This window comes from Ahaetulla prasina, chromosome 7 (assembly GCF_028640845.1).
Source record: "Ahaetulla prasina isolate Xishuangbanna chromosome 7, ASM2864084v1, whole genome shotgun sequence".
Taxonomy (NCBI): domain Eukaryota; kingdom Metazoa; phylum Chordata; class Lepidosauria; order Squamata; family Colubridae; genus Ahaetulla; species Ahaetulla prasina.
In genome coordinates, this window is record NC_080545.1 from 33,086,046 (window position 1) to 33,104,565 (window position 18,520).

At 44.1% G+C, this 18,520-nt stretch overlaps 1 protein-coding gene across 1 annotated transcript in view; it reads right to left on the minus strand.

The window, feature by feature from the left end:
• MDFIC (MyoD family inhibitor domain containing) overlaps positions 1 to 18,094 on the minus strand; it is a 29,635-nt gene extending 11,541 nt beyond the window's left edge. Inside the window, 4 exon segments of the mRNA XM_058190576.1 lie at positions 15,904 to 16,019; positions 16,022 to 16,082; positions 16,084 to 16,149; positions 18,039 to 18,094. Of these exon segments, the coding sequence (XP_058046559.1) occupies positions 15,904 to 16,019; positions 16,022 to 16,082; positions 16,084 to 16,149; positions 18,039 to 18,094 (299 nt within the window).
• Positions 18,095 to 18,520: the final 426 nt, after the last annotated feature.

Sequence of the window (18,520 nt, forward strand, 5' to 3'; positions counted from 1 at the left end):
GCTGAAAACATCAGTTTCTAAACAAACAAGATGCTACATACATTTGGTGATCATGCATATAAAATTGTATTCTTATATTTATCTTTGTTTTGTAATACCTTGAAACATTCTCTGTGATTTATTACTGTTGATTGATAATGTTTTGAAAATCATTTGCATCCCATTTATAATTTGTATGATATTTATTCTACTCTTTCTTAGGTTAGTTTTTTAAGGACAAACCCTTCCCTCACTACAGTATTGAATAATTCCATAAAATCTTGTTCCATATATCAAGATTTAACCAATTGATTGTTAGGCAGCCAATTCAAATATATCTATATAACATGATTCCATTTTTTAATTTTTTTTTTAATTTTGTCACAACAGTATACGCAAACATTGATATAAAACAACAACACATCATAAAACATATATATAAGCAAAAGTATGCAACAACTATATTAATTTGATATAATGAAGGGAACAACAGAACAGGAACGGTAGGCACTTTTGTGCTCTTATGCACGCTCCTTATAGACCTCTTAGGAATGGGGTGAGGTCAATAGTAGACAGTTTTTGGTTGAAGTTTTTGGGATTTTGAGAAGAGACTACAGAGTCAGGTAGTGAGTTCCAAGCGTTAACAACTCTGTTACAAAAGTCATATTTTCTGCAGTCAAGGTTGAAGAGGTTAACATTAAGTTTGAATCTATTGTTTGCTCTTGTATTATTGCTCTAGTCTTTTACAGGAAGGATATTGCAATAGATGATTCTGTATGTTAAACACAGGTCTTGCTGGAGTCGGCGGTGTTCTAAATTTTCTAATCCCAGGATTTCAAGTCTGGTGGTATAAGGTATTTTGTTGTTTTCAGAGGAGCGGAGAACTCTTCTTGTAAAATATTTCTGGACGTGTTCAGTTGTATTAATGTCAGAGATGTGGTATGGGTTCCAGACAGGTAAGCTGTATTCAAGAATAGGTTTAGCAAATGTTTTGTATGCTCTGGTTAGTAGTGTAGAGTTTTTGGAAAAGAAGCTGTGTAAAATTAGGTTTACAACTCTTAGAGCCTTTTTTGCTATGTAGTGGCAGTGGGCTTTGGCACTTAGGTCATTTGATATGAAAACTCCAAGGTCTTTAACAGGGTGGGGGTCATCTGTAAGGTAATGTCCATCAAGCTTGTACTTATTGTTAGGGTTCTTATATTATATTCTTATGTTATTCTTATGTTCTTATATTATATTATTATATTATATAATATAATATACAGATACAGATACAGTACAGATTTTTATTTATTTATTTTGTGCCTTAAGGTCAGTGTTAACTCCTAGCAACTGCATAGGTTAGTCCCTGCAGTTTTCTTGACTATATTTCAAGAGTGGTTTTCCATTGCCTGCTTCCTAGGACTGAGAGAGATCAGCCAAAATTACTTAAGCTGATAATTGACCCAGCCCAGCTTTGCGCCTAAGGAAGAACTAGATTCATGGCTTCTGTTTTGCAGCCTGATGCCTTAACCAGTACACCAAATTGGTTCTCAATACATAGTAGAGGTATGAGTGTGCAGTGGTGGGATTCAACTGATTGACACCTCTTCGGCCAAACCAGTTGTTAAATTATTGGCTGGCCCATCCCTGCCTACTGGGGCTTACTATTGAGGATGGGGAAACTGCAGGGGCATGATTGAGAGCTGCACTGGTCAGCTGGGAGGCTGCAAATGGACCAGCTGAACCAATCAGCTGGAAGGCTGCGACCTCCACCCCTGCAGTCCGTTTTTAACCTGGAGAGCTTACTGCAGATTCCTGCAGCAACCACCATTCCCTCACTAACTTGCTTTCCAGCTCAGTTCTCTGTCATGCAGGGCAACAAAAGACCATGTGACAACCACTTTTTTTAAAAAAACTTCAATCAGATCTTCCAACTTCAGGATATCTCTCCTGCCCCCCCCCCCAAGTTGGAAGGTCTGACTGAAGTTTTTTAAAAAACTGGTAGTCACATGGTCTTTTGTTGCCCTGCAAGCAGGAGAATGGAGCTGGAAAGCAGGTTAGTGAGGAAATGGTGATTGCTCTGGACTGGTGGAAGTGGAGATTTTGCATTATGATTGCTCATTAAGTAAATAGGAACCAGTAAAAAGGAATGGAAATCCTTATCTGCGGATCAGCATTTTTCAGTCTTGGCAAGTTTAAGATGAGTGAACTTCATGCTGCCTGTGGAATTCTGGGAATTGAAGTCCATGCACCTTAAAGTTGCCAAAGTTAAGAAGCATAGGTCTACACTACAGTTTAGGATTTTCCATTCCTGTTTTATTTAGAGTTTGGTGCAATTAAATAAATGAGTTGTGGTTTCCCTAATAGTGATTAAAACGATATGAACCATTACTGGACTTTTTGTGAGAAACTGAAATTAAAAGTTAATCTGTGCATTGATGATTAGATATGAGATTATGGAAATAATATAGACAAATGTTAATCTTAGAGTAAGAGTTTGATATATTTTGTACTTATATCTGTACCAAAGAAACTTGGAAGCATTCTTTTTCAGTTTTCCTTTTTTTCTCTTTCTTTCTTACACTTTCACTCTTTTTCTTTTCTTAATCTTTTCTTTTTTCATATCTGTTTTTTATTTGTTTATCCCTTAGCTTTGTATTTTTTTGATGTATGAAGGATCAAATAGTCATTATAATTCTACATTCCTTATTTACAGAAATCATATTAAAATTTAAAATGAAATTCACTGGGAGCCATCTCATATAAGGCAGGCTCTGAGTCCCTCTAACCAAAAATTGTTTATTGATAGAAGAGAATATTTGTAGCTCAGGGTTGAACTGTGGGGTCCTTGGTGCTCTCTGAGCTTGATAGTTTTCTTGTAGATGTTTCATTACCAAGTAACAACATCAATACTAGAAGGGAGAGGAGTTTGCTCTTATTTTCATATACTAGTGGCTTACCTTGTCAATGCTGATCAGTTGCTTCACAAACAGTGTTTTGATTGGTGCCAGGTCTCTATAGCCTCAGGCAGAGAAGGGCTATTCTGCATCCCTCCCTCAAATGTTCTTTAAAATACAGAGTTTCCCAGCTTTCCTTTAGGAATCTCCAACATGCAAACTGTGGTTACTCATCCTAAATTGAATCCTCTTTATCTGGAGCTTCAAAATTTGCTATTTGCTAGGAAGATGTGTAGCTAAAAGTCAGTCTACGTTTAGTGTTCATCTGACTTTGGGGATATTTCTTCATAATGAAACAGAAGTGTATTTTCTGTACAGTTCACACCCCTTGCTCACTGAGTCTGGACGTCACAAAACAAAGCCCACATTTTGTAATTAACCCCCGTGCCCCATTGACTGGCAGTGTGCTGTAGGAGGCTGAGTGCTGTCACGCCCCCTGCCCACGCCCACCCAGCCACGCCCACCCAGCCAGTTATTAGGGCACAGAACCAGTTGTTAAAAATTTGCAGCCCACCACTGTTCCAAGGTACTTTCTGATTCTAAAGTCTCCAAAACAAGGGAATTTGCTTAAGTTGAGTGTGTGTGTGTGTGTGTGTGTGTGTGTGTGTGTGTGTTTCTCAGGAATAATGGAATAACAGAGTTGAAAGGGACTTTAGAGGTCTTCTAGTCCAACCCTCTGCTCAGGCAGGAAAACTGAGGATGCCAAAATCTGAATGGAGGGCCTGGGAAAGGTGTCAGAATAACAGAATAAGACTTAGAAGGGACTTTTGAGGGGACCCTATACCATTTGAAATGGCTGTCCAGTTTTTTCTTAAAAACTTCCAATTATCAAGCATCCAGAATGTCTGGAGACAAGTCGTTCCACTGGTTAATTGTTCTCATTGTCAGGAAGTTTCTCCTCAATTTTAGGTTGCTTCTCTCTTTGTTCAATTTCCATCTATTGCTTATTGTTTTACCGTCTGCTTCTTTGGAAAATATATTGCTCCTCCTTCTTTGTGACAGACACTCAAAAACCTGTTTTGTGACCGGCCTATCACACTCTTGGGCAAAGCATGTGAGCCATTTCCTCCTTTTAGTCCATGAAAGTACATCTATAGTACGTAGATGCAGATAATAAAGTTGAAAAAAGGTGAACTATTATTATTATTATTATTATTATTATTATTATTATTATTATTATTATTATTATTATTATTATTAATTCGATTTTTATACCGCCCTTCTCCCGAAGGACTCAGGGCGGTGTACAGCCAAAGTAAAAACAGACAATACAATATACAATTTAAAATACTAATTAAAAAACTTATTTTATAATTGGCCTAAAAAAACTTTAAAATATATAAAAAACTAAAAATCCGTAAAATTACTAATAGAAAATTTAAAAATCAATAAAATTTAAGCCAGCCCCGCGCGAATAAAAAGATGTGTCTTCAGTTCGCGGCGGAAGGTCCGAAGGTCAGGTTTTGGCGTAAACCCGGGGGAAGTTCGTTCCAGAGGGTGGGAGCCCCCACAGAGAAGGACCTTCCCCTGGGGGCCGCCAGCCGGCATTGCTTGGCGGACGGCACCCTGAGAAGTCCCTCTCTGTGAGAGCGTACGGGTCGGTGGGAGGCATGCGGTAACAGCAGGCGGTCCCGTAAGTACCCAGGCCCTAAGCCATGGAGCGCTTTAAAGGTAGTAACCAAAACCTTAAAGTGCACCCGAAAGGCCACAGGTAGCCAGTGCAGTCTGCGCAGGAGCGGTGTTACGCAGGAGCTACGCGAAGCTCCCTCTATCACCCGCGCAGCTGCATTCTGGACTAACTGAAGCCTCCGAGTGCACCTCAAGGGGAGCCCCATGTAGAGAGCATTACAATAATCCAAGCAAGAGGTAACGAGCGCATGAGTGACTGTGCACAAGGCATCCCGATCAAGGAAGGGGCGCAACTGCCGAACCAGGTGAACCTGATGGAAGGCCCTCCTGGAGACGGCCGTCAAATGATCTTCAAACGACAGCCGTTCATCCAGGAGGACACCTAAGTTGCGCACCCTATCCTTTGGGGCCAATAACTTGCCTCCAACAGTCAGCTGCAGCTGCAGCTGACTGAATCGGGGCGCCGGCATCCATAGCCACTCCGTCTTGGAGGGATTAAGTTTGAGCCTGTTTCTCCCCATCCAGACCCGTACGGCTTCCAAACACCGGGACAGCACTTCGACAGCTTCATTGGGGTGGCCCGGGGTGGAAAAGTACAGCTGAGTGTCATCAGCGTACTGCTGGTATCTCACCCCAAAGCCACTGATGATCTCACCCAACGGCTTCATATAGATGTTGAACAGAAGGGGTTAGAGGATCGACCCCTGCGGCACCCCACAAGTGAGGCCCCTCGCGGTCGACCTCTGCCCCCCTGTCAACACCGTCTGCGATCGGTCAGAGAGATAGGAGGAGAACCACCGATACACGGTGCCTCCCACTCCCAATCCCCCCAACCGGCGCAGCAAGATACCATGGTCGATGGTATCAAAAGCCGCTGAGAGGTCTAATAGGACCAGGGCAGAGGAATAACCCCTGTCCCTGGCCCTCCAGAGATCATCCACCAATGCGACCAAAGCTGTCTCCGTGCTGTATCCGGGTCGGAAGCCCGACTGGAATGGGTCTAGATAGACGGCTTCATCCAGGTATTGGGGTAGCTGTCGCGCCACAGCACTCTCTACAACCTTCACAACGAAGCGAAGGTTGGAGACCGGACGATAATTACCCAAAATAGCTGGGTCCAGGGAGGGCTTCTTGAGGAGGGGTCTCACCACCGCCTCTTTCAAGGCGGCAGGGAAAACCCCTTCCAACAAAGAAGCGTTGATAATCCCCTGGAGCCAACCTCGTGTCACTTCCTGAGTGGCCAGTACTAGCCAGGAAGGACACGGGTCCAGTAAACATGTAGTGGCGTGAAGCCTCCCCAACAACCTGTCCACGTCCTCGGGAGCCACAGGGTCAAACTCATCCCAAACAGACTCGACAAGACATGCCTCCTCTCCCTCGCTTGGTCCAGACCATCCTGGAGCTGAGCGATTTTATCGTATAGATAACCACTAAACTCCTCGGCACGTCCCTGCAAAGGGTCATCCCGCACCTCCTGATGAAGGTGGGAGCGGGACACCTGAAACAGGGCGGCCGGGCGGCTGACGCAATGAGGGTGGAGGCGTAAGAATGCCTCGCCTCCTTCATTGCTACTAGGTAGGTCCTAGAATAGGACCTAACTAGTGTCCGATCAGCTTCGGAACGACTGGACCTCCAGGTGCTCTCTAGGCGTCTTCTCCGACGTTTCATCTCCCTCAGCCCCTCAGAGAACCAAGGGGCCGGACGAGACCTGCGCCGGGTCAGAGGCCGCAAAGGTGCGACACGGTCCAAGGCCCCAGCCGCGGCCTGTTCCCAGGCCGCAACTAGTTCCTCAGTCGAGCCGTGGGCCAGATCCTCAGGAATTGGCCCAAGCTCCGTCAGGAACCTCTCAGGGTCCATCAGGTGCCTGGGACGGAACCAACGTATAGGTTCCGTCTCCCTGCGATGGTGGGTGGCGGTTCGGAGGTCTAGGCGAAGGAGAAAATGATCTGTCCATGAGAATGGTTCTGTTGCTAAGTCATCTAATTCCAGATCATTTAACCACTGTCCAGAGATATAAATTAAATCCAGCGTGCCTCCTCCCATGTGTGTAGGGCCATCGTTTACTCGAATCAGGTCCAAGGCCGTCATGGAAGCCTGGAACTCCCGAGCTGCAGTCGATGACAAGCCAGCTGATGGCAGGTTGAAATCCCCCATAACCATAAGACTGGGGGTCTCAACCGCCACACCGGCAAGTACCTCCAACAGCTCGGGCAGGGCTGTGTTCACGCAGCAAGGAGCCAGGTACACGATCAACAAGCCCAACTGATTCCTATGGCCCCACCTCACATAGAGGGATTCACAGCCGGCAATCTGAGGAACAGTGGCCTCCCTCGGCTCTAGATCCTCCTTAATGACAACCGCCACCCCCCCACCCCTACCTTGGGCCCTCGGTTGAGGAAATGCTCGGAAACCCGGAGGGCACAGCTCGACAAGGGGAACCCCCCCCTCTGGGCCCAGCCAGGTCTCCATAATGCCCATAAGGTCCGCGGACTCCCCCTGAATAAGGTCACAAATCAGGGGAGCTTTATTAACCATGGACCGGACATTACATAACATCAACCGAAGATCCAAGCTCTGAGGGTCATGGCCGCCCAAGGAACGGGTAGGGACTGAGGGGCCAGAGCACGTGATCGCTTTCAAGCAGCTAGCACGTGCTCCCAACACTCGATACGCCCCCCCCCTCCGCCATATCTGCCTCTCCCACTTACCGTACAGATGGAACAACCCTCTAATCCTGGAACGAACCCCTCCCCCCCTGCCTTCAGACCAGATGCCCTGATGCCGCGAACCAGCACAGGGGCTGGATTCCTCCCCGACGGGTTCTTTCCCCCACCCGTCATATCCCTCCCCCCCTTTAAAAAACCCTTATTTACAAATCTATTTAAAAAACCCAACAAATTCTTCTTGGCCGCATGCCACCTCTCTGGGTCCCAAGACCCTTCGTTAAGGTAAGCCCTCGATAACTTGGAGGGCCATTCCTGCGAGGCGGGGGAACCTCACAGTCGTAATAGTTCGGCAGACGAGGATCTCATGGAGGAGTAGTCAATAAAATGGCAAAAGAGTGTCCATCCCTAATCGGCAAAGATGTTCCAGTCGTTCCGATAGTTCACCAAGACCCAATATTAAACGGTCAACCGTATGGGCCATAGTCTGTAGAAATCCAAAGGGTCCAGGACAACCAACGGATCCGGGGGTCCAGTCCAAATCCAAGGACCTCCCTCTCGGAAGCTGGTATGACAGTATTCCCTCGGTTGATCCCTCGGCTGCTAAGGTGGAAAATCGGCAGTCGGATAAAAAAGGTCTCTCACTTGGATTCCCGGCAAAGCACCATCACGGGGCAGAACCCGTGCGGTACGGTGATTGGAACGACATTTGCCGATGCCGTCAATGCCGTCAATACCGCCACCATTAAACCGCAGTTTATGCCACTGGGCCCAATATGGGACCAGCATGCCGTTGTTAAAAATGTCCAGGCCGGGCCGCCTATCAGTTACTGATGGAGAGAGCGACCGAGATAACATGCCGCTGAATGGTAATAGCGGCACGGCAGGCCACGGCCAAAAGACAAACTGCGGGAAGGGAATGGGGCGATACTCCAGCGATGTTCAGGCCCATGAGGGGGGGGCGATATCCAGGCCCATGAGGGTACCGCCCGACGGCCCAACATACCGCCGCTGATGTTACCTGCGGCCCAGCTCACAACATATCGAAGTTCTCCCGACACGTTGGTATTCTCCACGGCCAAAACAGCCATAAACAGCTGAAACAGGCTGGGGCATCTCCTCACACCACCCCAGCATGGCTGCCGCCATCCGCTGCTCAATCATCCTCCAGCTCCATATTCACCGGCCGAGAGCCCAATGAGGTCAAAAGACCTCACCCTCGACCACCGAGAAGATCAAAAGTCCGGGGCCGGAGGCCAAGCAGCCCGGCGGTTGTCAAGACGGCCGACATTCCAAAGAACAGCTGAGTCAGTCTGAGCTAATCCAGGTGTTCTCCACTCCCCCCAACATGGCCGCCGCCGTCCACTGCTCCTCCGGCTCCAAACTCAGCAGCCGAGAGCCCAATGAGGTCCAAAAACCTCGCTCTCGGCAGCCGAGAAGCTCACCAACCAGGAGCCGGAACCCAAGCAGCCCGGCGGCTGGCAGAACGGCATCGCCGCGAGATCACCCAGCCGCTGCCTCCGCGAGGATCAAAACGCCGCCGCCATAACGTGCATGTGCATACATAGAAATGTTTTTACAGAACTATAGATATGTTGAGGCAGGGTATGACAAGGACTGGCTGGGAGGGGAGGGGCCAGATGAAGTGCCTATTGATGTGAGTGATGGTTGAATTGGCGACACGTACCCAGTCATGGATGCGTGTGGCCAACTCTTCAAACCCTTCATGGATTACTGCCTTGTTGTGGCGAAGGGGCTTGCATAGCTCAATGAAGTGCAGGGGCACCCAAGACAGACAGGTCATAGCGGAGAGTTCTGACAAAACATGACCCACTGGAGAAGGAAATGGCAGCCCACTCCAGTATCTTTGCCATGAAAACCCCATGGAAAGGACCAAAAGGAAAAAAGATATGACGCTGGGGAAGAGCAGAGGGCTAGTACTAGTAGCGCCAGAAAGAATGAAACGACTGGGCCAAAGCCAAAAGGACGCTCAGTTGTGGATGTATCTGGTAGTGAAAGGAAAGTCCAATGTTGTAAAGATTTTTTCTCCATAGGAACCTGGAATGTAAGATCCATGAATCAAGGCAAGCTGGATCTGGTCAAACAAGAGATGACAAGACTGAACATTGACATCTTAGGAATCAGTGAACTAAAATGGACACGAATGGGTGAATTTAATTCAGATGACCATCAGGTATACTACTGCAGGCAAGAATCCCTCAGAAGAAATAGAGTAGCCTTCATAGTCAATAAAGGAGTAGGAAAAGCAATACTGGGATACAATCCCCAAAATGACAGAATGATCTCAGTTCGAATCCAAGGCAAACCATTCAATATCACAGTAGTTCAAGTCCATGCCCCAACCACTGGTGCTGAAGAGGATGAAATTGACTGGTTCTATGAAGCCCTACAGCACCTGATAGAATTAACAATTAGAGAGCATTTCACCGAGGCAGCCTTCGTCGGCGCCATCTTGAAAACAAGCTGTAAGCTCAGTAAGCTCAAACTGCCCAAGGAGCTGCAGATTCAGTTCTACAGAGGAATTATTGTGTCTGTCATTTGCACCTCTATAACTGTCTGGTTCAGTTCTGCAACCCAACAAGAAAGACACAGATTTCAGGGGATAATTAGAACTGCAGAAAAAATAATGGCTACCAACCTGCCTTCCACTGAGGACCTGTATATTGCACGAATCAAGAAGAGGGCCGTGAAAATATTTACAGATCCCTCACATCCTGGACATAAACTGTTTCAACTCCTACCCTCAAAACGACACTATAGAGCACTGCACACCAGAACAACTAGACACAGGAACAGTTTTTTCCTGAAGGCCATCACTCTGCTAAACAAATAATTCCATCAACACTGTCAAACTATTTACTGAATCTGCACTACTATTAATCTTCTCATCGTTCCCATCATCAATCTCTTTCCACTTACGACTGTAACTTTGTTGCTGGCAATCCTTATGATTTATATTGATTATATTGATATATTGACCATCAATTGTGTTGTAAATGTTGTACCTTGATGAACGTATCTTTTCTTTTATGTACACTGAGAGCATATGCACCAAGACAAATTCCTTGTGTGTCCATTCACACTTGGCCAATAAAAAATTCTATTCTATTCTATTAACACCAAAAAATGATGTCCTTATCATCATGGGAGATTGGAATGCTAATGTAGGAAGCCAAAAGATTACCGGAATAACAGGCAAGTTTGGCCTTGGAGTACAAAATGAAGCAGGGCACAGGCTGATAGAATTCTGTCAAGATAATATGATGGTCATAGCAAACGCTCTTTTCCAACAACCTAAGAGACGACTCTACATATGGACATCAACAGACAGTCAACACAGAAATCAGATTGACTATGTGCTCTGCAGCCAAAGATGGAGAAGCTCTATACAGTCAGTAAAAACAAGATCAGGAGCTGACTGTGGCTCAGATCATGAGCTTCTTCTTGCAAAATTTAGGCTTAAACTGAAAAAAGTAGGAAAAAGCACCAGACCACTCAGGTATGAACTAAATCATATCCCTGAGATGACAAATAGATTTAAGGAATTAGATCTGATAGACAGAGTGCCTGAAGAACTATGGACAGGCAGAAGCAGAAGCAGAAGAGATTAAGAAGAGGTGGCAAAATTACACAGAAGAACTATACAAGAATGAGCTTAACGTCCCTGATAACCACGATGGGGTGGTCACTGACCTTGAGCCAGACATCCTAGAATGTGAAGTCAAATGGGCTTTAGGAAATCTGAGCAACAACAAAGCTAGTGGAGGAGACAGTATTCCAGCTGAGCTATTCAAAATCTTAAAAGACAATGCAGTAAAAGTGTTACACCCAATTTGCCAGCAAATTTGGAAAACTCAACAATGGCCACAGGATTGGAAAAGGTCAATCTACATTCCAATTCCAAAGAAAGGCAATGCAAAAGAATGTTCAAACTATTGCACCATTGCCCTCATTTCAGATGCTAGTAAGATTATGCTTAAAATCCTACAAGCTAGGCTCCAGCAGTATGTGGATTGAGAACTACCAGAAGTGTTCTGTCCCACCACCTCACCTAAGAAAACACACGCACCGAAGGACGTCTGCCAGTAATTTATCTACAAGTTGATTGTATTGTTATTTACTGGTTTCCTTTGGCAGAGGAAAGTTCTGGCAGCTACTTTCCAAGTGCCTGCCAAGTTTCTTATCAGGAGACAGAGTGTTTGCAGTTTGTTGCCGGGGCAACCAGGAGTCTAAAGAATGATCAAGAATTACTCACGAAAATCCAAGCCTTAAATCCAAAAACTGTCTGCAGCTCACACGATGCAGTTTTTGTCCGTCACAAGGGCTACGGAGCAACTCCATCTGCTTTTATCCCCTGTGGGGTGTGGCTCAGTGACTCAGCACTCTCTGGGCCTGCCACACCTCTTCCTTTCCTGTGCACGCCTCTCTCTCCGATGCTGTCTGGGATCAATCCAGGATTGATCCTCCTCGCCCTCTGTCGGTGGGGGCTCCGACACGCCTTCTTCCTGGCCTTCAGCTGGCACCTGTGGCATTGCCAGAAAGGAAGGACCTGGAGAGGGAGGCCTTGTCGGCTCCTCCCCCTCACTCTCCGAGTCATCCTCCTCCAGGAGGCCAGTCTCAGGAGCCGGAGTTACAACAAGAAGTATAGGCAGGATTTCGTAGAGGCAGAGGAACTAGAGATCAAATTGCCAACATACGCTGGATCATGGAGAAAGCTAGGGAGTTCCAGGAAAACATCTACTTCTGCTTCATTGACTATGCTAAAGCCTTTGATTGTGTGGATCACAACAAATTGTGGCAAGTTCTTAAAGAGATGGGAGTACCAGACCATCTCATTTGTCTCTTGAGAAGCCTGTATGCTGGTCAAGAAGCAACAGTGAGAATTGGACACGGAACCACTGATTGGTTCAAAATTGGGAAAAGAGTCCGGCAAGGCTGTATACTATCACCCTGTCTATTTAACTTATATGCAGAGCACATCTTGAGAAAGGTGGGGCTAGATGAATCAAAAATTGGAATTAAGATTGCCGGAAGAAATATCAACAACCTCAGATATGCAGATGATACCACTCTAATGGCAGAAAGCGAAGAGGAACTAAAGAGCCTCTTGATGCGGGTGGAGGAGGAGAGTGCAAAAGTTGGCTTGAAACTCAACATTAAGGGAACTAAAATCATGGCATTTGGCCTTCTCAATTCCTGGCAGATAGGTGGGGAAGAAATGGAGGTAGTGACAGATTTTATTTTCCTGGACTCCAAGATCACCACAGATGGGGACTGCAGCCAAGAAATTAAAAGACGCTTGCTCCTGGGGAGGAAAGCTATGACAAATCTAGACAGCGTATTAAAAAGCAGAGACATCACCCTGCCAACAAAAGTGTGTATAGTCAAGGCTATGGTTTTCGCAGTTGCAATGTATGGCTGTGAAGGCTGGACCATAAGAAAGGCTGAGCGCCAAAGAATCAATGCCTTTGAACTCTGGTGCTGGAGAAGACTCCTGCGAGTCCCTTGGTCCGGTTTCCGGCCCGGTTACAGCACGGAGACGGCTTTGGTCGCGTTGGTGGATGATCTCTGGAGGGCCAGGGATAGGGGGTGTTCCTCTGCCCTGGTCCTATTAGACCTCTCAGCGGCTTTTGATACCATCGACCATGGTATCCTGCTGCGCTGGTTGGAGGGATTGGGAGTGGGAGGCACCGTTTATCGGTGGTTCTCCTCCTATCTCTCCGATCGGTCGCAGACGGTGTTGACGGGGGGGCAGAGGTCGGCTCCGAGGCGCCTCACTTGTGGGGTGCCGCAGGGGTCGATTCTCTCGCCCCTTTTGTTCAACATCTATATGAAGCCGCTGGGTGAGATCATCAGTGGCTTCGGTGTGAGGTACCAGCTGTACGCTGATGACACCCAGCTGTACTTTTCCACACCGGGCCACCCCAATGAAGCTATTGAAGTGCTGTCCCGTGTCTGGAAGCCGACGGGTCTGGATGGGGAGAAACAGGCTCAAGCTCAATCCTCCAAGACAGAGTGGCTGTGGATGCGGCATCCCGGTACAGTCAGCTGCAACCGCGGCTGACTGTTGGGGCGAGTCATTGGCCCTGACGGGGAGGGTGCGTAACTTGGGCGCCCTCCTGGATGAACGGCTGTCCTTTGAAGACCATTTGGTGGCCGTCTCCAGGAGAGCTTTTTACCAGGTTCGCCTGGTACGCCAGTTGCGCCCCTTTCTGGACCGGGATGCCCTATGCACGGTCACTCACGCCTCGTGACGTCTCGCCTGGATTACTGCAATGCTCTCTACATGGGGCTCCCTTGAAGGGCATCCGAGACTGCAGTTAGTCCAGAATGCGGCTGCGGGTGATAGAAGGAGCCTCGTGGCTCCCGGGTGACACCTATCCTGCGCAGACTGCACTGGCTACCTGTGGCCTTCGGGTGCGCTTCAAGGTGTTGGTGACCACCTTTAAAGCGCTCCATGGCATAGGGCCGGGCTATTTACGGGACCGCCTTCTGCTACCGAATACCTCTCACCGACCCGTGCGCCTCACAGAGAGGGACTCCTCAGGGTGCCGTCAGCTAGGCAGTGCTGCCTGGCGACGCCCAGGAAGGGCCTTCTCTGTGGGGGCTCCCGCCCTCTGGAACGAGCTCCCCCCAGGACTTCGCCAACTCTCGGACCTTAGAACCTTCCGTCGTGAGCTTAAAACACACTTATTTAGGTGCGCAGGACTGGACTAGGTTTTTTAGATTTTTAAATTTTTGAAATTTTAAATTTTATATTGATTTTAATTGGTTTTGGTAATCAGGCTGGTTAGAATAAGTTTTTTATTTGTGTTTTAATCTGTATTTATATGTCCTTTTTATATGCCTGTTAACCGCCCTGAGTCCCTCGGGAGATAGGGCGGTATACAAATGTGATCAATAAATAAATAAATAAATAAATAAACAAGTCAGTCCTAGAGGAGATCAACCCTGACTGCTCTTTAGAAGACCAGATCCTGAAGATGAAACTGAAATACTTTGGCCACCTAATGAGAGGGAAGGACTCACTTGAGAAGAGATTAATGCTGGGAAAGATTGAGGGCAAAAGAAGAAGGGGACGACAGAGAACGAGGTGGCTGGATGGAGTCACTGAAGCAGTAGGCATGAGCTTAAATGGACTCCAGAGGATGGTAGACAGGAAGGCCTGGAGGAACGTTGTCCATGGGGTCGCGATGGGTTGGACACGACTTCGCAACTAACAACAACAACAACCCAGTCACAGGACCATCCAGCAATGCCCATCCAGTGACATGATCACCAAGCCAGCTGATAAAAAATTTGAATCCCTCCACTCTGTGTTTGTGTGTGTGTGTGTGTGTGTGTGTGTGTGTGTGTGTGTGTGTGTGTGTGAGAGAGAGAGAGAGAGAGAGAGAGAGAGAGGGAGAGAGAGAATCTTATAGGTGGGAATTTGTCCTCTCATTATAATGAGAATTGTGTGGATCCTGTGATCAAGCCAATTAATAAAAACTGCTTCAACTAGTAATCTATAAAAGAAAGTTTATAAATTTGCCAATGTACATTTGAAATGGAGGAAATAGAGGAAACTGCCAAGATGATCAATTTTCCAGAACAATTGTTTCTGGCATATTCACAATAATGTTGAGAGAAGATTATGAATGGGGCTAAAATGATATTTTGCTTGTTCTCCTTTTCTTTTTTAACTTCTGCTGCTCTTTCTATAGTAGTTGGATCAATAGATTAATCGCAGGCTCTAAAGAAGCAAGAATAAAATTAATTTATATATTGAGGGTATGGAAATAAATATTTACAGGTAATCCTTGATTTACAATCACAACTGGGTCTGGAACTTTCATCACTAAGTTGCTAAGTAAGTCTTGTCCAAATTTTTGGTGAGGTGGTTAAGCAAATCACATGGTTGTTAAATGAATCCAACTTCCCCCATTGACTTTGGTTCTTAGAAACCAGCTAGAAAAGTCACAAATCACAATCATATGACCCTGAGACACTGCAACCATCATAAATACACGCCAGTTGCCAAGCACCCAAATGCTGATCATGTGGCCTTAAGCAACTGAAACAGTTGTAAGTGCAAGGACAGTTGTAAATAAGCTTTTTCAGCACCACTGTAACTATATGAACTATATGATCCTCTACTAAAAACCATTCATTTAGTGACAGTTCACAGTTACAATAGTGCTGAAAAAAGTCATTTACAACCAGTCCTTGCACTTACAACTGTTTCAGTGTGTGTGTGTGTGTATGTGTGTGTGTTTGTGTGTGTGTGTATTGATATATATTTAGGTTTCTATATGGAATATAGATTTTTGGGAATGTACTAAGCCCTGGTCAATAACAAAATAACAAGTTATTACACATTTCAAAATATTTGCTTGTTTTCTAAATACAAAACATTTCTATCTTGCCTCTGTAATGATACTGCCAGTTAGCAATTAAAAAAAACTCCACAATCAGTAGTGAGATGAACAAATATCTGAAAGCAGGAAATACCTCTCATTTCTTTCAAATACTTGCTGTAATTTCCACTGAACATTTTCCTTTGGGGAAATAAATTATGTTTTATAGTAATGATTTCTACTTCCTTCTGAAACATGACTCAAGATTCTTCAATTATTTTTAGACGATTGCTCACTTATTATCAGGAATGGCCTTTGTTATCAATTTAGGATAACAAAGGACCTAGTTTATGAGAACAAGCAGAATTTTTCTTACTGTTTTCAGTGTTGACTGACAGGCTGGACTGAATTTTTCTGTGTACCTTTGGGGAAATAGGTGTAGAAATATTTGGTTATCAACTTTGATTCCACTGCAAAATCCACTTTCACTATTCAGACTTCTGGGGCTATTTTTTTTTTCTGGTTCCTTCCTTATACTTGTCAAGAGGCAAAGCATTTGGCTGAGGCAAACACTGAGGTGTGCTTTAAAAATATGTTAAAGAAAAGAAAGAATTAGAGCAGTTAACTGTTGTAATGATGCCTATTTAAACAAAGTTTTCCAACGTTCAGTCACATTTACATAACTATGACCTGGAACACTGGTAAAGACCCTGCTGACTATGAAAGTTCATCAGATTAAAAGTACTGATTGCAATAGATTAGATTATAAATTGCTTTAACTAATACATTTGGGGGTTTTATTATAAGTTATATTATCTTTGATTATAAAATCACATTACGCAGGACTAATAAAGTCATCAAGTGTCTGCTAATATTTGATTACTAATGAACAATCTGAATATATATTTAAAAAACTTAAGATCATTGTAGCAGTGTCACTGAATGCAGAAACAATATTTTATACAATGCAGTGAAAATTTCTGGAACAAGTTTTCTGTAAATATGTATTTCTCCTACTTTAATTGGATTAGTATGTCTAGTTTACTTTCTGTTGGATTTACTACAAATGGAATTTCATCTATAAGGAGTGTCCATGTATTGTTATTCTTTCTTGTCATATGTTTTTTGTCAATGTATGTTATGTATTGTTGTTCTTCTTTGTTAAATCATAAAAAATATATATTAAAAAAAAGGAGTGTCCAGGACTCATCCAGGGAGTTCCTCAAATCTTTTTTATTTTTAATTTGGTATTGGAGCAAATGGTCTGCTGTATTACACAAATATATTTAGGTATAATACTGGCTGGAGTTTGAGATAAATTGCTACAACATACCAATGATGATATTCCAGTTTTCAGTTGTGTGGAATTCAATGTCCCAAAATCCCTACGTTAATTCATTCCACACATTTTAAGTTGCCATGTTTGAGAAACACTGCTTTAAAGACTAACTATGGATTTAATTTTGGTCTCCCAGTGAAACCATGTTAAGAGATTTACTTATTTACTGTAAGAAATTAATACTTTAAGGATTTAAAACCTCAGAGATTGTTAAATATTCTGAGTCAAACCAAGTTTCTCTAAGCACAGATTAAAAATTAACCTATCTGTAGGCAACAAGTTCCCATGGCTGTTAAACTAAAATTAGAATTTTAAAAAATCATTAAGACAATATTGCTAAAAGAGCAAAAAAAAATTATACTTTATAAAGGCAGAATATAAAAACTAAAAGAAAAAAATGAGACTCCCCCCTCTTTATATAATACATAATACACAATTAAATATTTACAGTAGAAGTAATCCAGAAAAAAAAAATATTTTGGTTCCCTTTGAAAAAAACACCAAGGCAGAACTCTGAAACCACTATACCTATTTTTTATTATAGAAAATTTGCTTTAGGAAATGAACAGTTTATGCATGTGGAGCTCATAAAGTACACTTCCTAAGACAACTAGGATAGAAATCCTTTGGGCTTTCAATAAACAGATTCTGATGAAAATATTTTAAAATGTTTCATATAGTAGTGGAATATATTACCTAATTTTTGGATTATACATAAAGTAATCCTTGCATATATTACAGATGTATGCCCAAGCTACTAAAAAGTAAATGACAGGACAACTGCTTTACAAGCCTTCCAATTTTGTCAATTTCAAGATTAGAAACCTCTTTCTATTGATTGCTAGGGGGAAAGTTTTGCATCCTTTTTGAGGGTTTAAGATTCTTTCTATGGAGTTATTCAGAAATGTACAGTATTTAAGTGAGGCATGTCTAGAACTGGATGGTAAGAACTTCACTATGGAGAACAAAACCAAAAATATTGAGAGGTTGTGCTGGGCTGGTTCAAATCATCCTGATTTTTTAAAAGTTCTCTTACAATCAGTCTTTTGAACTAAGAGAAATTTTACACACTGGTATATTAACATTGATTAACTATTAAATAAATGAAACAAGCACCAAAATATGAAGTTACTTCTTCACTGAGACTCTTTTTATCTCAGTAGGACCTGAATGAACCTCTGATAACATCTAGGGACAAAGGTAGCAAGAATTCGGAATCTCAATCAATCAATCAATCAGAATAGAGCTGGAAGGGACCTTCAAGGTTTTCTAGTCCAACTCCCTGCTTAAGCAGGAGACCCTATACCATTTCAGACAAATGACTATTCAGTCCAGTCTCTTCTTAAAAACTTCTAGTGATGAAGCTCCCACAACATCTGATGGCAAGCTATTCCACTGGTTAATTGCCCTCACTGTTAGGAAGTTTCTCCTTAATTCCATTAGTTACTTCTCTCCTTCATTAGTTTCCATCTGTTGTTTCTTGTCCTGCCCTCTGATGCTTTCAAAAATAAGCTGACCCCTTCCTCTTTGTGGCAATCTCTCAAATACTGGAATACTACTATCATGTCCTCCCAGTCCTTCTTTCCTCTAAACTAGCCAAACCCAAATCCTGAA